We start from the raw sequence: 27,484 nt of genomic DNA, 5'->3' as shown, positions 1-27,484 counted from the left end.
ATCTGTAGAAGAAGGAGGGGGGAATGGAGAGTGCACAGGCCGTGACCTTTGCTGTGCACGTTGAAGCATGAAGTCTGCTTAGCTCATGACTGCTGGGGTGGGATTGGCATGAAATCAATCCAGGACACTTCTCCAACACTTTCACATTCATGCACCCATTGATCTCTACGGAGTTAGTTTTGTGCAGCATCAGTGTGGAGATTTAATTCACATGAAAACAGAATTTGCTTGGTGAAGCCTACTTTCATGTGGTTAGGTCTAACCAGGCAAACACACGTTAAACATCCCTCCATGCAGTGCTGTTGATTCTGAGATTCTTCTAGTTCTAAAGTGTTTGAAGGTGACTTCTTTTTGTTGCTAAGTTAAAACTTCTGATATTAATCTTTTTGACTGGTGTGAGGTGTCAGTTCTCTGCAAGTGTTAATTTACTCCTGGTTTGCTGGGAGCAGGAATATGTTACTATCGCTGAGCTCTAGTATTTTTATCTTGTTGTTGTTTTCTTTTTCCCAGTCGGGTTCTCATGTTTCCCCTTTCCCCTCCCCAAATCTTCTGGGCTGAGTTGATCCACTTCCACTTACAATCCTTTATTGTAGACTACAGTCTTACTGGTAGTGGCCATTGCAATTTCTGGCTCCAGCCGAGATGTCTCAATCTGTGAAATCAAAGAGGAGGTGCGATCAGAAATGGTTGTGCTGCAGCAGGAGCTCGATGGATCAATAAATGAATGTAGAGAAGTATAGTATGTAAATAATTCCATGCCAATCACACCTTTTCCACGTCATTTTAATGTGCTTTACTTTGCTCAAGTCTCAAAACAAGCCTGTTTAGATTGACTTACATTACACTGCTGCATACTCTCTGCCTGGCAGTGTTCAATGAATTATAGAGCATCTCCCAGACTCAAACGGATCCCACCCATTGTTTTCCAGCAGAGATCCCTTCCTTTTCCCACAGCCAAGGTGCTAGAAGGAATCCAGTCCCCAAGCTGTGGTTTGGACATGGTAAAGCTAAGGCCTGCGTGGTGGCATGAGGGGACAACAAACCCTGTGCCGGCTCCATCCTCCAACGGGGATAGATCACAGCTAGACTCTACCTAACCCTTTCCATCCTCTCCATAAAATCTCCAGTCCTTTCCTGAATTTTTTCCTTTCTACCAGCTTCACATGAAGCTTTCACTTTCTCTGAAATCACTCTGAATCTTTGCATCCCTGGGAGGGATCCATGGTGTTCCCAGATCCCACGGCAAAGATCCCACTTCGAAGCGGGACATGGCACCTCGCAAAGACCGGACTTTGTGAAATCCTCTACATGGAGTCGATGCTGTTGCTGACACAATGCTAGGAACCCACGTTAAAAATCGAAATGCTTTTGAAAATGTTTAACCTAGTTAGACAAATTAGCAAAAATTTGTGCAAAACAATTTAGGTATTTAAAATATTCAATGTTTTTAAAAACTGGAAAAACTGTTCTTAGCTTTCAGCTGCAAAAACCCAACAAAATATAACATCAAAGCAATCTTAACATGAGGTGCAACATAACCCTTCAGCAAAGCTGTTAAACAGCTACTGAAGCATCATGGGAAATAGCACTTCATTTATTCAAATGCACATATGTCAGGTTTTTGCACCATATGTCATTCCAAGCTATTTACAGTAATAATTAAATCTTAATCAACGTTTAACCTCTGTAAAATGTTTGAAGGGATCTAATCACCCTTCAGACTGCACTAATGAAGGAGAAATATATAAACATAAAAAGAAAATGATGCATAGATAGCACACCAGAAAGAACAGTAATTGCAAAATTGTATTTCTTTTAAATATAATCAGCAAATTATGTAAAGTAAGCCAACGAGTATTTTAAGTGAAGACATCTTGGGTGTCAGAGGTGTGATCAGCTAATTTTGTACTGCTATCCATAACAGATGTAGCATATTTTCTTTTAGTGCCATTATTAGCAACTTCACCATTTCTTTCTGTGCTGAAACACAAAGTGAAGCATTGTGCCGGGGAGAGCACCAGCAAAGGTGCAGGAGAGGCGATTCTCACGTACCCCCGGCACTGACGGGATCCATTTTGAGGGAGGATTAACTCTGATCTGCCTGGCTCTGACGCAGCTTTTCTTCCTATTGTTTGGGGAGTTTTATTGCAGAGACACACAGAAAAGCTCCAAGGCTTTGAGGCTGGGTGGATTCACCCACTGGGATCCCTGGAGGTGTTCAAGAAACAACTGGACATGGCACTCCATCTAGTTGACAAGGTGGTGATCAGTCAAAGGTTGGACTTGATGATCTTGGAGGCCTTTTCCAACCTAAATGATTGTGTGGTGTGCTTTAAAATGATCTGGAATTGGGCGGTTCAATGCTGACCATCCATGCTGGCATCACTAGGGCTTGGGGATATGTGGCAGCTCAAAACACAACCTACTACTGGGAAGCCTCCACAGAAAGCTAATGAAGAGCCACCACAGTCCCTCCCAATTCAATGGGAGTTGGAGAAGTGGGAGCTCCAAGGAAAGTCACATCTGCTTTGGTGGACCCTACATTAGTGGTGTGAAAGCACGACCCATGGGGAAACGTTGAGGACTTGGATGTGTGGAGCCTGGAAGAGAGAAGTTCCAGGGATGTGTGGTGGGATTTGCATGTGCAAGAGGCTGTGGAACAGAAGAAAGGAGTAATGTTTTGTTCACGCTCTCTTGGGACACAATTCAAAAAGCATCGAGTACGATCCAAGCTGAACAGCAGGAAGAGTATCCTAGTGGGAAGGAGCAAAATATCGCAACCAAATGCTTGGGGAAGGTGTGGGGTGTCTGTGGTGGGAAGTTTGCAGCACAAATTAGATGAAACCCATCAAGAACAGTTTAAGCAGAATTGAGGTTGTCTTGATGGAAGGAGACAGATGAGATAATTGCCTGTAGGTTTTTTTCAGCTTCCTTCCCATGAGTACAGGAGGGAAACAGCTCCATTCCCTGCATGGCTGAGCTCTTCATCCATGGCAAGGCAGTACAGAAGGGTGTGAGATGTGGTGATTTTAGGAAGGATGGGATTGAGGTGGGATAGTTCTGAGGCAGATTGTGGTGACTGAGCAGAAGGACATGGGAATGAATGTCTAAGATGGAAGTTTTCAAAAAACATTTTGATGTGGCACCTGGGGACATGATTAGTGGTGGCTTTGGCAGTGCTGGGGGAACAGCTGGACTCAGTGATCTCAGAGGGTTTTCCAAACTTAAGGATCCCATGATTCTACTGCAGGATGGACACATGGTGATGGACAACATTAAATCACAACCTTATTGTGCATCAGTTCAGTCTTTGAAGTCATCAGGGGTTTTTTTTGTTGCAAAGTGTAATTTCACCTGTTTTGACGTAAATTGCTATTCCAGCTGTCCAGCATCCTGAACCTGCTCAGCCAACCTTTCACTGGACATGGAATTGTGAGACAGATCTGGAGACCAGTTTCTTGTCAAGTTTCTTGTGCCTCAGCTTCCAAGAAGACCCCCAGCAGGGTCCTTCTTGGTCATGGCCATGCTGGAAACTCCTCTCAAGAAACACCTGACTTGGAGGGTGGTCTGAGGAGCAGGTTCTACAGTGCTGGGACTATACTGACGGAACCTGTCCCACTTAACACAGAGTGACTTTCAAACCAAGTGCCCACTGTGGGACTTGGTTTGAATTGTGTCCATCCTCTTCCTCCCAGTGGGGTAGATGTGCCTGTGCTGGGGCAAAGGATGGATCTCCTTCCTGACTTTGGAATGATGGCACTGGGGTGTCTACCAGGAAAGGGCCTTCAACAATGAATCCAGAAGTCAAGGAGAAATGCAAGTTCACAACAGCAATGAGGAAACCATGGTGTAGAAGCACCACTCCCAAACAGTGCTACAAGGGGTTTGTTTGGGGGGAAAAAAACCAGGTTTCCAGGCGGATGGCTGCACTGACCACTTGGTATCCTAACAACATGGGACACATTAAAATGAGGGAGTGGGAGAAGGGGGAATTTCTTCACTCCCTGTGAGGCTACTGGAAGTTTTACTATAGATGCAGGAAGATCCTCACTGGGGACACAGGCAAGGTGCATCTCCAAACTCATCCAGGGAATGTGGCCAGCACTAGCCACAACCCATCACAACATCTGGCAGCTGTGTAGCCTGAGGATGCTCCTCTTCCCACTAACAGACATGTCCAAGTGAGGAAAAAAGGTGAAAAACTCCAAATGCTGAGAAACAGTATCCCCTGACCTTATTGAAGCAACTGTTTATAAACCAGCCCCACACAGGTAACGCAGGCAGGAGGACAGCATTGGCCTTTTAGCAGTGCCCCTGACCTGGTGAAATCTATCCCTCCCGGGAAACAAAGCCCCCACAAAGGGAATCGCCTCTCCCAGTGCCCACCACACGCCAGCTCTGTTCTCCCCATCCCTGCCTTGCAGTGGAAGCCTCTCTCCTCTCATCAGCACAGACAAGGCTAATTGGGGTGATAAAGAACTGGCTCCGAGTGCTGGCGTGGGCTGGAGGAACAAATGGTGCGGTGGTCACAGCTGGTGCTGCGGAGACGGAGAGGGAGAGGGTGTGAGGCAGTCTCCCAGCGCCCAAACTTTCGTCAGCCCATGTTGGCTGGGGGGCGGCGAGGTGGGGGGTTGTGTGTGTTTTGCATTCGCTGCTGACACGGGTGTAGCGTACATGCGCGTCCGGTGAAGCAGAAGCAGGCAGAAAGCAGATGCTTTTTGTTTGGGGTTGATACTCATTTCTATCCCAGCTCGGGAAAAGGTGTAGAAAGGAATGTGCTCCTAAGAGTGCAGGGAGAGAGATAGGTCTAGGCTCGCTGCCAGGGATCCTGTAACGATATGGAAGGCAGCTAGGGGAGACAGGAGCAGATGGATTTGGCATACAGCTCATCACTCAGCCAAAAAAAAAGGAGGGGGGGAGAAGAAGGAAGAAAGCAGCCAATTTTGGTAGGGGGAGGGTCATGTGGACTGACGGATGCTGCACTGGGAGGCGGAGGAAGGGAGGATCAGTCTGGTCACTGTGTCTTCTGCTGCTGCCCTGGCAGTGCCAGCGAGGAGACTCGGTGGTTGCCCTAGTTTGGAGCCTGGGAGGGCTCTCCTAGCATTTCCAGCAGTTCTCTGCCATCTCCTCCTGGGTTATTAGACATCAGGGCAGAAGCCCAGGGCAATGCCAGGCTAACTGGGCCCTACTGAAGCTCAGCAAAGTATAACAAGAACTGTAAGTGGCACCACAGAATCACAGAATCATTTAGGCAGGAAAAGCCCTCTAAGATCATCAAGTCCAATCATTCTCCAGCATGGCCAAGGCCACCACTAAACCATGTCCCCAAGTGCCACATCTATATGGCTTTTAAATCCCTCCAGGGATGGTGACTCCACCACTGCCCTGGGCAGCCTGTGCCCCTGCTTGACAACCCTTTCCGTGAAAAATTTTCCTTAATGTCCAACCTAAACCTCCCCAGGCACAACTTGGAGCTATTTCCTCTTGGGCTCTCACCTGTTCTCTGGGAGCAGAGCCCAATGCCCACCTGTCTCCAACCTCCTGTCAGGGAGTTGTAAAGAATGAGAAGGTCCTTTCTGAGCCTCTTTTTCTTCAGGCTGAGCCCCCACAGCTTCCTTAGCTGCTCCTCATCAGACTTGTGCTTCAGCCCCTTCTCCAGCTCTGTTCACTTCTCTGGACATGCTCTAACACCTCAATGGGTTTCTTGTGATGAGGGACCCACTCATTTGTGAACCTACAGTCAACTGAGACCTCCATGGTGAGCCAAGGCTGGTGATAAATCATGGAAAGCGGCTTGGTGAGTCCTTCCATCAGTGTCCTCAGCACCCTTGGGTGAATTCCATCCTGTTTTGTAGACTTGTGTGTGTCTAAGTGGCATAGCACGTCACTCATCATTTCCCCTTGGATTATGGGGCTTCGAGCAACCTGGTCTAGTGGAAGGTGTCCCTGCCCATGGCAGGGGCTGGAACTAGATGGTCTTTAAGGTCCCTTTCAACCCAAACCATAAAAGTGTTCTATATGGACCTGGTTGCTAAGAAATGGGATGAGGAAACTGATACATGCTAAGAAATGTCTCTTGGAAGTGTTACAGACCTATGGTCAACTGAAGGAGACCTGACAGGTGACAGAATTTGGGAAATGCCCCAAAACCTCACAGAAAATGTTTACTTATCTATTGGCTGGAGTTCTCTTCTGCCAGAAATTTTCTTCCCATGAAAGTATCCAAAGGTTACTAAATCACCTTTGTTAAAACCGATAGACAAAACTTGTAGCTCTTCTCTGCAAGGCAGACTGTTGTTTGAAATACTGGTGTTAAAGCTCTTTTCTGATGACTTTCCAGTTATTCACCATAAAAATACCCTGTGTACCCAAACTGGACACACTGGTTGAGACATGGTCTCATGACTAATGTACATGGCAACAAATAACTTCATAAATCATTGATACTCAGTTTTCTGCCCAAATCACAAAGCTGAGGGAAAACAATTTTTAAGATAAACATGAATTTTGTGAAGTTTTCCTTCAAATTAATTATAAAACTTGAATTTAAAAGTTGAGTGGAGCAGTTCTCTTCATGTTATGTTTCTCTTAAGTCTTTTTGACCCCTTCCTTTAAAGAAATGTTCAGTTTTCATAAGAAAAAAATCTTACTTCACCAAAATATTTTTCTCAAAAGCATGGAAAGAAGTTATTGAACTCCATTTCTATCCCTGATGCTGAATAAGTTGTTAACAAAACACAAACACTGCTGCTGCTCACAGAGGCTGGGTGTCCCCCCACCCATCCCTGGTCACAGCACATCAAAATCTGGCCCCACCTGGGATGCAAAAGCCCCATGGGAGCTTGCTCATGGGTTTGACACCATCCACTTTCCCAAAAAAGTGCTGACTGGGGTTGGTGCAGGGAGGGAGGGATGGATCAAAGAGCTGTGCACCTGCTGGTGTGGAGGCTCTGAGTGCTTTGGGTTAGAGCCTCCCTCTCTCTTAGATCCTCCTCTCCCACTATCCCTGCTTTGATCATCCCCTTTTGCTCAACACCCGAAGTATACAACTGCACCTGGGGACTTGTATTCCCTAAGAGTTTGTGATCCTCCCTGGCCACCACAGCACAAGAAGGCCCTGCCAAGGAAGCAGCTTGGAGGCTCAGGCAGAGCCTGTGCACACAAGTGGAATGCAGTGAAGGATGTGCATCCGCGTGGCAGGTCCACACACCCCAGGGTGTGTGCAGCAGTGTGGGCCAGGGCAGAGAAAAGACCACCAGAAGATGTTCTGGGAAGGTTTTGGAAGGAGACATGGAGGGCTGGGAGCTGCTGCACAGGCTGATTAAACCTCTCTGGTGCTCTGGACACATCTATTTAGGAAACAGATTTAAATGTCATGTGCTCCTGCATTGACAACCACTGCCACAACAACACAACCACTGCCATTAGTGCCTGGCTTAGATCACACAACCATTAAGGTGGAAAAAGACCTCCGAGATCATCAAATCCTGTGACCTAACTCCATCATGTCAACTAGACCATGGCACTAAGTGCCATGTCCAGTCTCTCCTTAAACACTGGCAAAGGTGACTCCACCACCTCCCTGGGCAGTACATTCCAGTGTCTAATCACCCTTTCTGGGAAGAAATTCTTCCTTATGTCTAACCTAAACTTCCCCTGGTGCAGTTTGAGACTATGTCCACTCATCCTGTCACTAGTTGCCTGAGAGAAGAGTCCAACCTCCACCTGGCTCCAGCCTCCTATCAGGGAGTTGCAGAGACTGATATGTCCAATGAAGTTATGGCATGGCATCACCAAAGTGATCAGAGCCTAAAACTATGCATACAACTAAACCCCTGATGCACCATGCCAAGAGAGGAGACAAATAAATGGAGCAAGAGGATCTTGCTTAGAAGTAAAGTAAAGTCAGTAGCAGTTAAGGACAGCTCAGGATTGTGATCCAAAATCATGGAATGGTTTGGGTTGGAAAGGACATTAAAGATCATCTCATTCCAACCCACTGCCATGGGCAAGGACACCTTCCACTAGACCAGGTTGCTCCAAGCCCCATCCAATCTGGTCTTGAACACGTCCAGGGATGGGGCAGCCACAGCTTCTCTGGGCAACCTGCGCCAATCTTAATTAAGCAGATAAGAACAAGCTCAGGAAAGCATTTGGTTTCCAACTGCCCTTTCACCACCACATGAGTGGATTCACATGTAATTCATCACATGGGTAAAGTAAGGAACTATCAAGCAGTCCAGGTTATTTGCAAAGTTTCCTCTTTGACACTAAATCTGGAACTCCTGCAACGTGTCTAACAGGTGGGAAACCTGGAAAATTGCTGCAATGCCACACTTTCATTGAGATTTCACAAGAAGTCTTTGGACCACACTCTTGGGCATATGGTGGGATTGTTGGAGTGTCCTGTGCAGGTCCCGGAGTTGGACTCAGTGATCCTTCTGGGTCCCTTCCAACTCAGGATATTCTATGAGTCTGTGATTCTCTGCACCTAGTGAACCATTTTCTATCCCATCCTAAGGCAGCTGCAGGTGGATGCTGGTGATCAAAGTATCCATGGCAAAAAAACACAGAAAAATCTGAAATAGATAGCTCTCAGGAGCCAGAACAGCCAACTTTTCTCCTCATTGTTTCAAGAAAGGGAGAGAAAGCAAAAATGCATTGCCTCTGACAGGACCTGTGATTACCACATTTACACCAAAGAAGTATCTCAGTGCTGCTGTCTAAATCCCAGTGGGATATATCTAGGAGAGGTATTAAAAATGACCACGGCTTGAAATCAATTTTATCTCCATTTTTTCTCCCTTCCTTGAAACAATAAAAAGGAGGGAGATTGGAGTATTTGGCTCTTCTAGAATATTTGGCTGTTCTGGCTTTGAGGGTTATCCATTTCAGAAGACTTTTTTTTGCCATGGATGCTTTAACCACCAGCATCTACCTCTAGCTGCCTGTGGGACAGGGTAGAAGCCAGAGGCTCTTCTCAGAACAGACTGGGAAGGGTCTCAGTGTAGCACCACACATATCCTGCTATGACATCCATCAAGTGTATCAGTGATGCTGTTCAAGCTATTACATCTGCTGACACCTCTGCAGTGTCCCCTGAAAACATCACTGCTTTTAGCAATGCACAAAGCCAAAGTGTCAGCAGCACCTTGGGTGCCATCAGGTTTCTGTAGTGAGATGACTTGGAATATTCCTTGTGCTCAACAGATGTTTGGATAGAGATGTGCAATTGCTTTTGAGACAGCTACAAGGCTGAAGGTGGTTCTGCCCTCAGCTTAAATGGGAACAACTGACTCCACCCTGAAGCAGAGCAGAAGTTTGCAGGATTCGTGGATCAGTTATGGGACTGCAACTTCCACACTTTGCTAATGGGCTTGGCAGTCCTGAGTTAATGGCTGGACTTGATGATCTTAAAGGTCTTTTCCAGCCTAAATGATTCTATGGTTTTACAGTTTAGTGGTGGCCTTGGCAGTGTTGGGTTAAGAGTTGGACTCGATGATCTTAAAGGCCTTTTCCAACCTAAAAGGGTTGTCTAATCACCCAGAAAAGGAGATTCAACCTTGGAAAGGGCTGTCCAAGGAGGTGGTGGAGTCACCATCCCTGGAGGTGTTTAAGGAGAGCCTGGATGTGGCACTTAGTGTCATGGTCTATTTGACATGGTGGTGTTAGGTCATAGGTTGGACTTGATGATCTCAGAGGTCTTTTCCCACCTTAATGATTGCGTGATTCTGTAAATGATTCCATGATTCTATCTATGATCAAGGGTGGCAGTTTTCAGCCTCAGGTGTTGCAAATTACCATATCACAGCTTCTCTAAGGGAAAATAATATCCCAAATCCTCAACATTTTAATCAGATGGGAAGAAGGGAAACATGGCATTTTAAGCTACTACCCCACCAGGCTGGAGCAGAGCATGGCTCACATGACAATGAGCTCCCCTTGCCCAGCAGCACATTTGTTTCCAGTGCTCCTGAAATGAGTGATGAGAACAGTGTCAGCAGGTGGGATAATAACACATGACACCTAAGCCTGCAAGGTAGCTTCAACTGCTCAGCATGTCCCTGCCTGTCCCTGCAGAGCAGCTCAACAGCCACATTTCACTCCTGTGCTCCAGCCTCTGTGGTTGTTCACCCACCACCCCAAACCAATCCACCAGTAAGATATCAGCTCTAACCTCCCAGTTCCCCACCAGAACCCTTGTGGTGTCTCAAGGTGACATCGGTGATAGACAGACATGGGGAGATGAATGAAAGCTGCTCCTAGGAGTTGGGTTTGGTTAGTGCTGGGTTTGCATGGCTCTCAGACCCTCAAGTTTTCCAACTTTATAAACAGATTGAAAAGTCAACCCCAGCATGACACCATCTCCAAGTCATTGCAAAACTGTGAGGTTGAGTCCTCTGGGAAGAGGAAGGTTGCAACAGCACCAGAAACATCAAGTATTAACAAATAAAACTTCCCAAAACAAGTAATGACTTTGAAACAATAAGATTTCAAATAGTAAGATGAAAAAAAGAACCTTTTCTGTCTGTCCTCCGTAGAAAAGAGACACAAAAGGCCTTTGCAGGAGCTAAGATGCCTTTTCCTCTCTACTCGGAGAAGGTTTGCTCACACGTAGGAGCTAAGTGCCCATAGGTTAAACTCTGTTTGCCACACTAAATCAGTTTCTACAGGAGCTCCAGAAAGGTAGATGCTGGTACCAGAGCAGAAGCACCTGTGTTGTGACCTTAGGTCACCTGACCTCATGAGGTAAGGACCTTCCTCAGGAGAAGCCATTCTCACAAAACTCTTCATACAGAGCATTCAGTCTATAGCGTGTGGGACAAAAGAAATTTCTCCCTGGCCTCATGGAAGAAAGCTCACATTACATGATGTAGACCTTTTGAGGGGAACATTCAAGCCAAATTATGGGTGGAAAAGTCATTAGCCAACTTCAAATATGACCTTGAGAATTTCCAGGATTATAGAGTTTAGTTAAGGTCACTGGTCCTTGCTGGAATGAAAAGCATCAATACAGACTTAGAGTTTCTCCTCTTTTGGAACAAAAAAAAAAATCCTACTTTTGAACATTATGAAGGTGACAAGTTTCTCCTTTGATGAAAATAAATATTCCAGCAGGAAATCCTCAAGCAGCTCTGACAAGGAAGAAAGCATTTATTGCTCTTTAGTGAAAATAACAATCCCTGCAATTCTCCTGTTATTAAGAAGGAAAAGCATGATGGAAAAGCAAGATTTAGGGATGCCCTCGCTGCACTAAAGAAGCTAAGCAATTCCCTCAGGATCCCAACCTCCATACTTTTTCTTCTCTTACAGACCAACAGTCTCACCAGAAAGATGTTGCTGGAGCCAAATGATTTAAAAAGCAATTATGGATACTTATATATGTGAAATGTGATTAATAAGGCAGTCTCTGCTGTAAGCAGGCAAGTCTGGACAACTGGTCACCTTCCCCTGTATCCTGTATCTCTTGGAGTAGTCAGAGATATGAGTTGTTTTAGATAAGCTAAAACAACCATCTCAAAATATGCCAAAAAGGACAAATCCAACCCTGTGTGTTAAGAAAAAGGTAAGGCAGGAAACACCCAGGGAAGACTGGACAAGGACTAATGAGGATAAATTGAAAGAGGGAAATTTAGATTAGATATTTGGATGGCTTTTTTTCCTGTAAGGGTGGTGAGACACTGGTACAGGTTGCCCAGGGAGGTTGTGGATGCCCCAACCCTGTTAGTGTTCAAAGCCAGGCTGGATAAAGCCTTGAGCAACCTGTTCTGATGGGAGGTGTCCCTGCCCAGGGCAGGGGGTTGGGACCAGATGATCTCTAAGGTTCGTTCCAACCCCTTAGCATTCTATGATTCTGTGATCTGGGAGTGAACAAGTTTACACCAAATAAAGAGGCTGCTGGTGACCAAGAATGGTTGCTTGGACTTGATGATATTAAAGGTCTTTTCCAACCATAATGATTCTTGGGGGTGTCCTGTGGAGGACCAGGAGTTGGACTTGATGATCCTTGTGGGTTCCTTCTCACTCAAGATACTTTATCTATGAACCTAAGAAAGTGGACTGTGCTTTCAGGGTGGGCTGGCAGAAAGAGGGGAATGGACTTGGCTTTCAGGACAAGGATAAACCAGCAAAATGAAGGACCTGCAGGAGCAGTGCACAGGGCAGGAGGAGACAGGGATGGCCATTTCCATCTCTGCAGGCTTGCAGGGCAGGAATCCTTGGGGGATGCTGCTCTGTTTACAGTAGGTGCTGCTGAAAGGTGTCCTGAAGAAAGACAGCAATTAACAGGCCTGGAAAAAAATGGCTTCTTTCCACAAAGAGCCTTTTAAGTTTGTTTTTCAAGACACTTTAAGGGTTAATGTTTAGCTGTTTATCCGGAGTTGTCTGATGTCAGCTCTTTCTTTTGACTCCTAATGGCTTATAGCCATCAGGACGTGAAGACTCCTCAAAAGAGATGGTGTCAGGAATGTTTTTTTATGCCCACCAGCACCCACACACCTGCAGGAGCCTGTGCTTGCAGGACAGATAGTTTACATACTTGAACCTGTATCCCAGGGACAGAGATATAAACATGAAACCAGATCCTGTCTGACATGGCTGCTGAAGCCCCTGGGCAGTACAAAGGGGTCCTTTCTCCCACACCCACCCCGGATGACCACAAAGAACAGTTTGGTTCAAGCTGTGCTTCCCAGCAAGAACAAGCTCTGCTGGTCCAGATTAGGATTTTAAGGCCAAACCTGTAAAATTTTCAGCACCTTCGACTCCTGCAGACGCTGGTGGTGAAACAAAGGACCACTCTCAGGAGCAGACATCAAAAACCAGCTCAGCCACAAATCAAAGTCTCTTGGACAGGGGATGTGAGAACAAAGACAGGCTCCAAATCAATCAGAGCTCTGCTCACTCGTGACCTTCCCCAGACAAGAGATGTCATTGAGCCCAATAATTACACCATGAGGCACGAACAGGCTGAGCAGTTGTAAATTTAACCACCCTGATGTCTCCCAGGGAGTGATGGTGGAATCCATGAAGACCAGATCCTTCCTCTTCCTCTTGGAAATGCTCCATCCCTGGAAGTGTTCAAGGCCAGGTTGGATGGGGCACTGAACTACCTCGTCTAGTGGGAAGTGCCCCTGCCCATGACAGGGGAGTTGGAACACGTTCGTAGAATACCCTGAGTTGGAAAGGACCAACAAGGATCATTGAGTCTGACTCTTGGTCCTGCACAGGACATCCCCAAGAATCTCACCATGTGCCTAAGAGGATTGTCCAAACGTTTCTTGAACTCTGTCAGGCTTGGAGCTGTGACTACTTCCCTGGGGAAGGTGATGGCCTTGAAGGCCCCTTCCAAGCCAAACCATTCCCTGATTCTATAATTCTATAAAAGAAAGACATTTGCTCCCAGAAGAAGTGACAAGATCTCCCAACTCCAGATCACTGAGGAGCAAGTAGGCATAGAAAATGCTTTGGTTTTGAGATTCTGAGAAAGAAGTGGAGAAAAAAACCCATGGAAATAGAGACATCATGGAGATGCCATGATCCAGAAATGTTCTTTGCTTTGCAAAACTGGTTTCTTTTCTCCTGGTCAAGAGGAGGTTCAGTTGTGCCAGGACATGAATCAAAAGGGAACTGCAATGAAGTTCTTCCCAATGAGTCTAGGAAATGGGAAGTGACCCTGCAACAAGCCAGATGCTGCTTCTGTGAGATCACCACCCATGGATTTGCATCTGGAAGTGCTGCTGCATTCAGGTGGAGAGGGCAGAAGGAAATTACCATACCACATCTTCCTTATCCTCCTGCTACAGTCACAGAAAAAGAACTCAAAAGAGAATCATAAAGTAGTAATGAGGAGTGATGAACATAGAGAATTGGGGGGTTTTCATGATTTGGGGAGAACAGGGATGTCACAGTCATGTAGAGTCTGGAATTTTTGCACTCTTTGGTCTGTAGAAACTCTCTGCAGAAACATCAAACACTGACTTGAAGCCCTCTCTGAAGCAGGAGGCAGCTAGTGCTGTTGGTTCAGCAACTCAGGGTAAATCACCACTGGAAGCGGAGAAGACGACTTCTAAGCCTGATATGTCCCTCCTGATGTGTTTAGGAATACCTTCACCTGAGGAATTCACTAAATTGTCTTGAGAAGGAAGTTTGGAGCACATGAGCCTTCCCATGTCCTTGCTCTGAATATGCCTGAGGTCCCCGTAAAAGCTCTCCTGCCATGTGGACTTGGAAGTTTATAGCATGGATGGTGGTCTGACCTTGCAAGCTCTAAAGCAAATACAGCTCTGGGCTTCTTTCTGTTGGTGTCACACTGGAGATGGTGCCAGAGAGACAGAAACTCAAGATGGGAGCAGGGGCAGCCAAGAGCAGGTCATAGGATCTTAGAATAAGATCCCAGAATGGTTTGGATTGGAAGGGACCTTAAAGACCATCTCATTCCAACCTCCTTCCATGGGCAGGGACACTTTCCACTGGACAGACTGCTGCTGACAGAAGAATCTGCGTAGAAGACCTATGATGGGTTGGCAACAGCCCATGGACATGGAGTAAGCACAGGACTACAAGTGACCATTCCCGTGATAGTTAATGACAAGAGCTCATTGCCATCCTCTGGAAAGACACTTCCAGCTCTCTACAAGCCTAAGCACAACCACAAGTGCAACCAAACCATCTCAGGCCACCTAAATACTTTCAGTAATGCACAGACCCCTCTGTGCCAGAGGACTGGGCTGCAGCTTTCCTGCACAACACAATTAGAAGGAAATGAAAAGTTGAGGGAATTAAGGGAATCTGCAGTCACAGGAAAGAAACTCCTGTGATATTTATTTTTTTCCTGGTTACTTTGACAGGAAAGGTGTTCTGCAGATGTCAGGCTGCTGAGGGGGGAAAGCAGTGGAGGTGTAAAGAGAAAGCCAAAGGGTAGGGCCAAGGGGGAAGTGGTGTGTGAAGTTTGGCTCCTCAGGAAATACACGTGGGGTCTGCAAATCATGCACCAGCTGGTGCAGGTGAAGCAAAACCTGAGGTGCTGAGCCAGGAACATATCTTCTGCTTGATGCTCTCAAGGGGTGGTGAGAGCAGGAAAGGAAGGGAGAAAGCAGATGGTAAAGTAACTCCTGTCTCAAATCAAGGGAGATTGAAACCTTCCCAAAAAATTGGCTGTTTAGCTCTGAGTGAGGTTCAAGTTCACTGCTCATCCCTTAGGGAGCAGCCTCAGGCCAACCTTCCCTCTTCAGCAGTCAGTGCACGGTCACCTTCTTAGGACATACAGATGAGGACTCCTGTTGTGCTGCATGACTGAGGTCCCATTTCTACATGGAATCATGGAATAAATGATAGAATACACATAATCATGAAATCATTTAGGTTGGAAAAGCCCTCTAAGATCCTTGAGTCCAACCATCCCTCAGCACTGCAAACCCACCACTAAACCATGTCCCCAAGTGTCACATCCACACAGCTTTTAAAACCCTCCAGGGATGGTGACTCCATCATAGCCCTGGGCAGCCTGTCCCACTGCCTGACCACACTTTTGGGGAAGAAATGTTTCCTAATATCCAATCTAAACTTCCCCAGGCACAATGTGAGGCCTTTTCTTCTGATCCTGAATGAGCAAATGAGACAGCAGAATTGAGTACTGAGGACTGGTCCCATGGTGCTTTTGACCTGATAAGGATTCATGGACAAGGTTGTGCTCTGATTTGGAGCAGGGAAGGATTTGTCACAAAAAGACCTGGTGACAAATACTTTGGTCTCCAGGTCCACGCCCAGGCTGACAGCAAGGGTAGGTTCCATCAGAAGTATGCGATGACAGATGTGCTCTTTGCTTTGCATGTGACATTCCCAGACACTTGCAGCAAAGGATAGAAAGATCTTTGCCTTACACTGCTCACCTGAGGCCTGGTCCTGCCATGGTGCAGAGAGACATAACTCTCCTGTAATGGAAGATTCTGGTCCTCTGATGTCAAAACTCAGCTCAGATAATCCCGATAAAACCATAAGTCAAATTAGCCTAGAGAGGTCCCAGAATAAAATATTTTTCTGGAATAAATTAACTTCTTGAATCCCCTTGCAATGGGACAGGCAGGGCTACAGCTGCGTGAGACCATATGAATCTGAACCCAGGCTCAGGCTCAGAGACAGCCAGTTTGGCACAGCTTGTGTCCATCCATATGGCCAAACTCTCTCCCACAAAAGGGAAGTTTTTCTTGTGGGGAGCAGTCCCTGGGAGCACAACCCTCCAGCATTAGCTGGGAAGCCAAAACTGATCCAGAGAAGATGCAGACAATTAACCGGGCTGGACATCATGGGCCACTGATCCATATTGTGCTTGGATCCTGCTGGGATTGGAAGTACAGATGCAGTTCATGACCTTCTTTGGCCATTATTTTTTCTAAAAGATGGGATGGCAAATTCCAGTGGAGTTTTGTGCAACCAGCCTTTGTGTGCAGTCATGGCAGCACCATCCTGCTGTTCCTCAAATGTCACCTCCCATCATTTTCCCTTCCAGGTGCAGGACTATGCTCTGGAAGGGTTTACTCATTTGCCCTCCAATCTCTCACAGGAACAAGTCCATCCTTTCCAGAGAACACCAAACAGACACCTCATTAAGCACCATCCTTCATGTGAAGGCCAGAATGGGGCTCAACACATTCCCAAATACCACAGGTTTTCTCTCAAGTCCTACCTGAACCGCATCAGTATTCAGCAACTTATCATCATATAAATCCTGGGGGTTTCTACTCAAATAAATAGTTTCATGGGCATTAAAGAAGCTCCACAGATCACTTCTCCATTTTAAGTCCATGTGGAGAATAAAGATATTCTTGCCTATGTCAACAGTTGCTTTGCCAGAAGATAAGCTGGATCAAGTACATAGGAGAGGAACCTCAGATGAACCTCTTGATGCTTCCGAAGTCAATGACGGAGCATAGCCTGTGTGTCAGTAGGAAACCAAACCTTCAAGGCACAGCTTGAAGCTTCTGCAGTCTTTGGGAGACACATCCCACTGAGCTTCCAACCTCCTGCCAGTCCTTAAGGACCTCGTGCCACTTCTTCCCTAAGAGGAGCTCCTTCCAAGACCAACCTCCATCCCAAGGCTAGACATCGGCTCACTCATTCAGGTTACCAGACTCTCACTGAACTGTTCCTCAGCCCCAGAAGCAAAGCAATACTGCAGAACTTCTCACTTCTCAAACATTTTTCCCTATGGCAGCTGGCAAATCCTTTCCTGCGCTTCTCATCCAACTTGGACAAAATTACTGCAGAGAATCCCTCCTGCTCCCCTCCCCCCCATGCAATGTAATCCCAAGGGAGAAATGGTTTCATGGGGACCCCCTGCTGTCTTGCATCTGATTTCCCTCCTAAGTATGGTATGGGGAAGCGTCTCAAGGGCTATGGCTGTGACCTCCATACAGCTCTTTTGTCAAGTGCCATTTCATTAAAAAATCAGCCTTTTAACTGTGGACACATTTCAACCTCACCAAATCTGCTAATTATTGACAGTTGGTGAAGAGGAGATTTCACTTGTTCCTCCTGTTAAACTGCATCTAATTAGTAATTACTGGTTCACTGTCATCTTTACTGCAATAATCCCACTGCACATTGGCTCATTAACCTTTTGCTTTTCTAAAGCAGCCTGCCAACAAGATGAAGGCTAAAACAGATTGGAAAACAATAGCTCAGCCTTGGATTTTAGGCTGTTTATTCCCCTTGTCCTGGAGATCCAAAGGGAAGATTATTTTTAAGAAAAGGCTTTCAGCTGAAATCAACCTAATTCCAAAACATGGTTAGGATTGCCCTAACCAGCACCCAACAGCCTTGAAACTTCACCCATGGTGAGGGCATGAGGATTTCAGGTAGTGGAAGGGTTTCTCTGCCACTAGCTCATGCTTCAGCTCCAGTTCTCACCTGGCTCTATCCTTCTTTAACAGCGTGATCCCACTAGGCATGGGATGAGGCAAGTTCCAGTGGGTTGTGGCAGTGGAAAGTTCAACAGCACCCTCAGGGATGCTGAGAAATGAATGATCTGGATGAGCAGGGACCAAAGGGTGGAAAATCAGTAGAGCAACTCCATGGTTCTTTCTTTTGCTGCTACACTGCATTTCATTTGCACAAGTCCCATTTTCAGTTTGGAACTGTCACAGCTGTTTCTATTGGCAGTGCATAGCTGAGTAGGAGTTGTCAGTGGGGATGCTGTAGGATAGGCAGTTAGAAAAGAGATTCCCCGGGGGGCATGGGAGGCAGTTGGAGGTTGTGGGCTAAATGCATTAACTAGATGTTTCTCCTAAACTTAACAGCAGTGAATTACTCAATGCATATTGATGCATTTAGGTATCGGAGTTAACACTATATTGGGATGAAAAGTGTTTCTCAGCATCTCAAATGTGAGTATTCCCAAAGATACACATCTTTATGGCTGATACTAGGGTTTTATTTTTATCAGGTGATCTTTAAAGCCATATTATCTAGAAACAAGCTGTCATCCTGCAGCACTATTGCAGAAACCTAAGTGGAATTTCATCTGTACAAAACCAAGGAAGGTATAAGGTCTTAGCTAGACTAAATATTGATCAAGAGAAGATCTGGATGACTTAACCTTCCCACCACATGAAAGTTGTTCACCTCCAGAATTTTCATTTACCTGATGTTGGTATATGCAACCAGAGCCAAACTCTGATTTCTCTTACACTGTTTTATCACAGGAATAACTCCAGAGCTGCTACAGCTGATGTGATAAGGTGGATGCATTTATTTAGGACATTTATTAAATCTATTAGAAGGTTTCAATTCTGTTTGAAAACCAATTGTAAGTTTGAGCCCCTGTAGAAGACTAAAGGTGGCCAGTAAAGCTTCTGTGCTTAAACAAGCTCTTAATAACACATCAGCTTCTGTGTTTACTCTCTGACTCAAGAAAAAGGATTGTGAATGTGTGATTAAGGGAGAACTTGGCTCATTTGTGATTCCTGAAAGGGTTGCTGCTCAGACCATAATCATATTTTTGGAGCAAAACACTCCTATTCCATGTTGTTGTTAACAATTTGCTCCCTAGGTAGTGCTCATTACAACAACGACTCAGTCATGCTGTATTCATGGTTGTGTTCATGGCTGTTCACCCACTGAGCTCATGGGAAGAGGAAACACGCATGTGCAGACGTATTTACACCTCCACAGACATATGGAGATCAATGTCCAAACACTCCAAGTCCATTAAATTCCTTATCTGACAAATAAGAATCATGGAATCATTAAGGTTGGAAAAGAGCTCTAAGATCATCAAATCTAACCATTACAGTTCATGGATGAGTGATGAGTGTCCAAGAAGTCACATGTTCTGAGAACTGTTCTCTGCAAGGAGACTTGGATTTTGCATCCTAACTGTGAAGAAATGGCTCTGGAAGATTGTTTTGGGTAAATCACTTGCTCTGCTCACTTGAACATTCCCACAGACACCATCAAAGAGATTTTGGAGAATGGGATGAACATCCTTTACACAGACACTCACACACATTTAAAACAAATGCAAACATAATGGGAACACAGGCTGAGAGAGTTGGGATTGTTCAGCCCAGAGAAGACAAGGCTCTGGGGAGATCTTAGAGTCCCTTCCAGTGCCTAAAGGGGCTCCAAGAGACCTGGAAAGGGACTTTGGACAAGGGCCTGTAGTGAAAGGACAAGGAGGAATGGCTTCTCACTGCTGGAGGGTAGAGTTAGATGGGATATTGGGAAGAAATTCCCACCTGTGAGGATAGTGAGGCACTGGCACAAGCTGCCCATAATAGCTGCGGCTGCCCCATCCTTGGAAGTGTTCCAGGCCAGGCTGGATGGGGCTTGGAGCCACCTGGTCTAGTGGAAGGTGTCCCTGCCCATGGCAGGGAGTTGGAACAAGATGGTCTTTATGTCCTCTTCCAACCCAAATCAATCTATGATTCTACAACTGATCAGCTCAGGCTGCTATGGATAACCTGATTCCTTGGCACCAACAGATGTGAAGTCCAGCTGTGCATGTGGAGCTAACTGCAGTGGAGCAGAGCCGAAATCCCAGTAGGTACTGAGCTAAACCATCAGCTGTAGTGGCTTCTTTTCATTGACATGAAGCGTGGGCAGAGAGCACGTCATTCTGTTTGATCTTCTAATCAGCGCTGATTCATGTTTACACTGCAGATAACATTTCATCTGCTCTCAGAAGGTCATTTTCAAGCAATGCTGTAGGGTTTCAGTAGTGCTTGATGCCTGCAATTTGAATATCCTTCGAAGCAAGCCAGACTTTAATTTTCCTTGTGGGCTAGAATTCATTCAGCTCTTAAAATCAACACATTTTTTTCCTGCTGTAATATCAGATACAATTCAGGCTATATTATCTGTCACCCATAAAGCTAAAATTCTAGTGGAAGGTGTCCCTGCCCAGGGCAGGGATGATGTTTAAGGTCCTTCCAACCCAAACCACTCTATGATTCTACGATTTTGCAGGAATGGTGGCACTATCATCTTTGGGGTATATGAGGTTGGTGGTACCTCCTTTGGACTTGTGTCCCTGATTCTCTTGAAAGGAGATCTCTCAGGAAAGGCCATGACTACCTTCTGGTGGGTGCAGCTGTTGTTCCTGGAAATAGGGAAGACATTGCAATTTCCCTGGAAATTGCACCAGGGAAGCTTTAGACTGGATATTAGGAAAGAATTCTTCACTGAAAGGGCTGTCCAGCCCTGACACAGGCTGTTCAGGGCAATGGTGGAGTCACCATCCTTGGAGGGATCTAGAAGCCATGTGGATGTGGCACTTGGGGACATGGTTTAGTGGTGGCCTTGGCAGTGCTGAGGGAGTGGTTGGACTCAATGATTTCAGAGGTTCTTCCCAGCCTTATTCTATGATTCTGTGGTTCTATGATTCCATGAAAAAGGAGCATAAGGGATGCTCTATGCCCAAGTCTCCTTCCAACAGGAACTTTGGACATAATCCAGGCACGTACCTTGAACAGGTGCAAGACCTGGCAATACTCCTCAGTCTTTCATAACCAAAACCTCCAAGCAGAACTTGGTATCAGAGCAAAAACTGATGGACAGGGAGCTAAGGTTGAGCTCATGCCAAAATGACTAACAAGCTCTGTGGATGTATGAATTCGAGGAGAAGCAGCAAATCACATTGCTCCTGCAACTGGTACTTGTGCAACTTCTTACTGGAATACTGTGTCTGCTTCTTATGGAAGTGCTCCAAAAAGGATGTTGACTAATTAGAAAAAGTTTAAGGAAGAGCCATATGAATCATTAAAGCTTCAGAAAACACGTCTTTTAGCAAGAGACTCCAAGATTGAGATATATTCAGTTTCTTAGAGAGAAGATGAAGGGACAGTTTTAACTCAGCCTGTAAACAGCTAGAAGGACAACAGAGAATTTGTAATGTGTTTTTCAGTCAGCAGACAAGTGTACAAGAATCCCTGGCTGGAAGTCATGGACAAACCCATCCAGACCAAAAAAATCTGAATTAACCAGTAGAGACAGTGATATCAATTTCTGATCAACTGTTCTAGTGGGCAGAAAAACAACTTCAGAAAAATCTTGTTCTGTTTGAGAGAGGTTTTGTCTATTTAAAATAGTGATCCTCCCTGGAAATGTGGCTCAATCTCCAAATCTTTAAGCTCCAAACATGAAATGGTCAAATTTAATGACTTACAAATAAATACACCTTAGCAATTTGTTCAACTAACTTGGTAAAAATGATTCCATTAGCCATTCCCCCTGTTTCTTTGGCCAGTTTTCCTCTGTTCACCTCCAGGCTCGGTCTTCCCAGAGACAGGATAGAAGATGAAAAGGCAGAAAACCTCAAGGAAGCTCTGGAAAAGTACATCCACATCAAATGGATAGTGCAGACCCTTGGCTTCATGGACAGACTTGACTTCACTATGTTAACCCAAAGGAAACACCATAGTGATGCAAGAGGAACCTTCACTTCTCTGGTGGGTGAAGCTGCACTTCTTTGAGTAAAGGACACAGCAACCAACTGCATCCAAAAACAGAGGAGGCCCCATAGGAACGAGATCATTATCCAGGAAGGCAAAACAAGCTATGGTGGTGGTAACCCCTTTTGAGACACCACACAGCAGTGACCAGACATGTACTGACCTCAGACATCTGCGGGAAAAGACTGATGGCCAAGGGGAGGGCCAGGCCGAAGGCAGCGAGGCACACAAGGCTTTGGACTGGGAGAATCATCCGGGGACGGGACCTCAGGAGTGATGTTCTGGAAAGGAAAGGCTTTGTTAGACCATTTCATTGGACCATTTACAAGGGAAATTCAGAGTATATATCAGAAAAGATTCTTTTCACTGTTATAGTGGCCTAGCACTGGAATAGGTTGCCCAGGTAGATGGTGGAGTCACCATCCCTGGAAGAGTTTAAGAGGCATCTGGATCTGGTGCTGGAAGACATGGTTTAAGGGCTCCAGCAGAGTGACACGTTAATGGTTGGACTTGATTATCTTGGAGGTCTCCTCCAACCTTGATGATTCTATGATTTTATAGATGAGATGAGGGCATGACATCATCAGAACAGACACTGGTGCTCACCTAGACCTGCTGGTCTCCCTCTCCCTAACTGGTTTAGGTTCTTTCATAGAATCATGGAATGGTTTGGGTTGGAAGGGACCTTAAAGACCATCTGGTTCCAACCCCCTGCCATAGGCAGGGACATTTTCCACTAGACCATGTTGCTCAAAGCCTCATCCAAGCCTTGAGCATTTCCAGGGATGGGAAATGGGCCTAGTAGGCCATCAACATGTCCACCTGCATATGCTTCCCCCATTTCAAACCACCTCACAGTGGAGGCAGATGAGGTGACCTGACTGCACTCAGGTTTCACCTGCATTATGGCTTTGGAGATGATGTTGAATGTGCAAAAGGAAATTAGGCCCCTGAATGATGTTGTGAAATCTGTCAGCCTTGTCAGCAGCACTACTGAAAAAGGCACACGACTTTGTTAATGGGGTAATAAAGTGGTAAACTTGACAATACCTTTATTTGCTAAAAATCAAACATCTGCAGTGTGGGTGATAAGGATGTTTTAGCACTTGCTATTCCCAGGGGATATTTCCAGTTCAAGACTTGTTAGCAGCAAACAGTTGAAGATACCTGCCAGGTCAGATTCTGATAATGACTTATAAGCGACCCTTCTGATGCAATTAACACCGAAACACAGGGACAACATGTAGCTGATAGAAGGTGGAGTGTTGAATATATTCCAGGACACAGGACCTCAGGCAGTTTATGAATGCTAAGGGGAAAAATGTAATTCTTGAGGGGTTTACCCTGGAAGACACCCGAGGACACCAAGAGGACACTTGTCACTCAACCTTTTTTCTATCAATCTGAAAAGAATGGGAATATAAACCAACAACTTGGCAGTGAGTTTTGTTTGAATATTCAGTATATATGAGCAATGTAGAGAGTGAGCAGATTTCTTGCTGGGTCATTTAGGACCCAAGGGAATGGCATAAAGCTGTGTCAGGGGAGGTTTAGGTTGGATATTAGGAAAAGGTTCTTCCCCCAGAGAGTGGCTGGGCACTGAAACAGCAACTCAGGGCAGTGGTCATGGCCCCAAGTCTGATAGAGCTCAAGAAGTGTTTGGTCTTCACCCTCAGGCTCATGATGAGATTCTTGGAGCTGTGCTGTGCAGAGCCAGGAGTTGAACTTGATGGGTTCCTTCCACCTCACGATATTCCATGATTCTGTGATCTGTTAGTTAATGACCTTCTGCTGGGGTGTCAGCACAGGAGGTCTTCAGTCAAGGAAGTACAACCAGAATACATCAAGTTCTAATCGCTGTGGTTACCACCACTGGTGTTAAAAAGCATTCCCAATGCAATGTGCACCATTCCCAAGGTGCCCACCAAGGTGCCAAGCAACCCTTCCCACCTCATGGCATGCTGCTTCCCTGCTTTGGCACGGGCGCGACAGATTTTGCAGCCTCATCTACCCGTGCAGCCTGTACCTGCAGCCAATGCAAGCTCACAGATTACCTCAGGCCCCGTCTGCTCCACGCTCAGTGCAGGCTACAAACGTGCACCTGATGAGTTCTGACAGAGCAGCTGATGTGTGGGAACTCGTTACCCTGCTGTACGTTGTCTGTGTGTCTGAACATTCAGACTCTTCGCCCTTTGCTAGTGCTGCTTGCTGAAAACTGTCTTCAGCTCGAGAAGGTTTGGGGGAAGTGGGGAAGGAAAACACAATCCAGAGCTTTAACTCCTCCAATATCTCAGCTCCTCACTAATAAGCTATCGAGACGGAGTTGATCCTATCAATTTGTGCTGTGAAAGACAAGCTTCTGTTCTCCAATATTTAGCTACTTTGTGTTGCACAGAGCACGATCTAACCTAAATTCTCTTGTAGAAGCCCACAAGGATTTTGTCCAAGTCAGGAAATCAAGTTACTTTGCTCCACCCTCTTTAACAAATGCAACCTTCAAGAATTGCCATCGATAAGCTGTGATTATCCCTGGGATGCACAGGGGCAGCTCCTGGAACTGATTTACTCTCCTGTTCAAGCTGTCGTGATTCATGAGAGCCCTTGCTGAGACAATCATAGGACCAGCATCCCTCAAGCCTCCCTGGAGTACAGTTTAGAACCAAGACATCACCGCTTATACCATCCCTGACATCTTAATTTGGATGCTGCCCCCTCTTTAATTACTGCCCTGTTGGGGACCTTATAATCACCCAAGTAAAAACTCAACCAATTTAAAATGATCCCTGGTCCAGCCCCCAGGTGTGACTTCCAGGGGTGCTTCAAACTCAGGCCAGTTCAAATTATAAGGGCCAACCTCTTAATTAAGAAGAGTTATGCCTTGATTTAAAAAGGAGAGCAGACTAATTAACACATGTAGTGTAATGTCTTAATTGGGATTCAGATTCTAAAATTTGTGTGGTTCAGAATAAATGACTCATAATTAGGCAAAAGGTCCACTTTGCTTCTGTCCCTGGGATCTTTGCTCCTGGCACAGGTCTCAGATGAACATGAAGTTAAATATTGCATTTTGTTAGCTGTCAACTGCAATCCAAACCCCTCTTTTCACCCATTAACCCCCCATAGGAAGGGAATGATTGGATGGTTCCAAAGGGTTTAATTGCAGAGGATTAGAGCAGATTAAAAAGAAATAAAATTAATATCCATTTGTTGAAGGGAGAATTAGTTTAGAACACTGCCCTGTGTGCCCTGCCAAAGGGTTTGAGCAGGGAAGTGGAGGTCTGGACCTTCAGGTCACCCTGACAGCCCAACTTCGGCATCTTCTGAAGGCTAAAGTATCCCAGGATGAGTAAGGAAGGAAGGGACCACTGGAGGTCATCAAGGAGGGTCCCCTGAGCATGTTACTCAAGATTGTGTCCAGGTGGCTTCTGAGTATCTCCAGAGACACTAAAAATTGAATTACTGACCATCTCCAGAGATATTCAAGAAGCAGAAGATATTCTGATATATTCTCAAGAACAAATATCCTCTTATCCCACCAGTAATTCAGCAGAAGCATTGAAGTTATTTTCATATCAGAACACAAGCTTTACAGACTGTAACCACGTGCACTGGACAAGACTAGCCAGGTCCTGGTGAGCTACACCTTGGTGCTCAGAATAGACAGCACGGGATTGAAAAGTTTGCACCAAGGGAAGGTATCACATTGGGAAGCTCCAGGAAGACAACAGAATCAGAGAATAAGATAATGGTTTGGGTGGGAAGCGACATACAGCTTATCTAGTTCCACCCCCTGACATAGGCAGGGGGACATCTTCCACCAGACCAGGTTGCTCCAAGCCCCATTCAACCTAGCCTGGAACACTCCCAGAGATGGAGCAGCCACAGCTGCTCTGGGCAACCTGTGCCAGTGTCTCACCACCCTCACAGGGAACAATTCCTTCCCAATACCCGATCTAACCCTGCCCTCTGGCAGTGGGAAGCCATTGCCTCCTGTCCTGTCACTCCAGACACTTGTCTACAGTCCCTCTGCAGCTCTCTTGCAATCCCCTGTTAATATGTATGTTTTATAGCCCCCAATAAGAAGCCAAATTTTTGGCACCAATGGTCTATCTCATTAGCATGGCTGATCCATGTTTATACATCAACTTTTGGATGGCAAAGAACACACATTTTTGCTATATTTCCATCCTCCTCTCTCTTTTTTCTTAAAGATTCCTTTCTTTACCCCCTTCAACCCCTCTTCTTTCTGCAATTTGCCCTTATAAATTTTGCCTGGGAGGTATTAAAAAGGCAGCAACAAGCTGGGGAGCTCCTGGGTTACTGCTAAGGGATATACCTCCACCAGCTAGACCTCAGGGATAACATTTCAGTATGCCTGAGCGTCCGTAGGTACATACACACACACACACACACACACACACATACTTGTACAGACAGTACATCTGCTCCGCAGAGACAGTGTGTTGTAGATCGTGTAAATACACCTTCATTCAACTTTCATCACATTGTTCATTAGTGGTTTAAATTTTGCATAATTTGGCAGCTGCCTCTGGCGTTTTTCAGGAGGTACTGTAATTTATTCCATATGGAAGTCAGTTGCTGTACTAAAAAGGAGTTATCAGGTTCAGTGAACCAGAGCTGTATTTGTCTAGAAGGAGGTGTCAGATGCTAAACTAAATATGACAGGAGTTAACCAAAGTCTCCCAGCTGACAGATTCTGTGGGATTTCTGGAGTGTTTTGCTATAAACAGGTTCAAAGCTAATACAGACATTGCAAGACGCTGAGGATGCCGCGGGGTACGGAAAAAGCTGGAGGCTGAACCTCAGGGTATCCCAAGGTACCCCAAGACATCCCAGGCTCTTCAAACCCCCCCTCTGATTTGCCAACAAAGTTTGGGATGGTTGTCCTACCAGACAACCTAGACCAGATCCCAGTTCTGCTGAGACCCTCCCAGAGCCGCCACAGAGAGCCCATCAAGTCTCTCTGCTCTCTTCAGAGGGTGTTTCTGCACTTTCCTCACTCATTTTGGGAAATCAGAGTTCTATTGACCAGCAGCTCTGCTGTCCTATCCAGCCAGGCCATGCTGTCCTCACCACAGAGTATCTATCTCCTGCTGTTGGCTCCAGTCCCAGTGCCCCTCCAGAGGACACAGCAGATGCCAAGCAAGTGAGGTTGGGGGATTTTTGTGTTTGATTGACATCATTAAAGGAGCAGTTTCAATGTTTACTCTGGAAACAGCCACAGCAGTTTAAGGTGTCACTGCTGGCAGCTGTTGAGTTGAAACTAACTTCAGGAGGGTTTAGCTGGACAGAGAGACTTTGGAGGAAAAGCACCTGTGGGAAATATCTGTCATGCTGTCACAAAGAGAGTATCACCAGGGAAAGGCCACAAACACGAGAACCAGAAGGGCCTTCTACCTCACACACATTTCTGCAGTGATAAACATGGTTTAAGCTGAAGAAAATGCCCTTCCAGTACCACAAACCCAAGGACTGAACACTGGCTGTCCACCCAGAAAATCCATTTTTCATGGTTA

At 45.8% G+C, this 27,484-nt stretch overlaps 1 protein-coding gene across 1 annotated transcript in view; it reads right to left on the bottom strand.

Moving 5' to 3' along the window:
• Window positions 1-538: 538 nt before the first annotated feature.
• Window positions 539-27,484, bottom strand: part of LOC103809711 (sideroflexin-5-like) — a 39,564-nt gene continuing 12,618 nt past the window's right edge. Inside the window, exons 4-5 of the mRNA XM_009082568.1 lie at window positions 22,111-22,228; window positions 539-652 (exon numbers count right to left, since the gene is read on the bottom strand). Coding sequence (XP_009080816.1) covers window positions 575-652; window positions 22,111-22,228 — 196 coding nt within the window. The 3' untranslated portion in view covers window positions 539-574. The remainder of the gene's footprint in view (window positions 653-22,110; window positions 22,229-27,484) is intronic.

Source organism: Acanthisitta chloris, unplaced genomic scaffold (assembly GCF_000695815.1).
Source record: "Acanthisitta chloris isolate BGI_N310 unplaced genomic scaffold, ASM69581v1 scaffold19059, whole genome shotgun sequence".
NCBI classification, from domain to species: Eukaryota; Metazoa; Chordata; class Aves; order Passeriformes; family Acanthisittidae; genus Acanthisitta; species Acanthisitta chloris.
The sequence above is the reverse complement of the archived record's forward strand: the minus strand, read 5'-3'. Positions and strand labels throughout refer to the sequence as shown.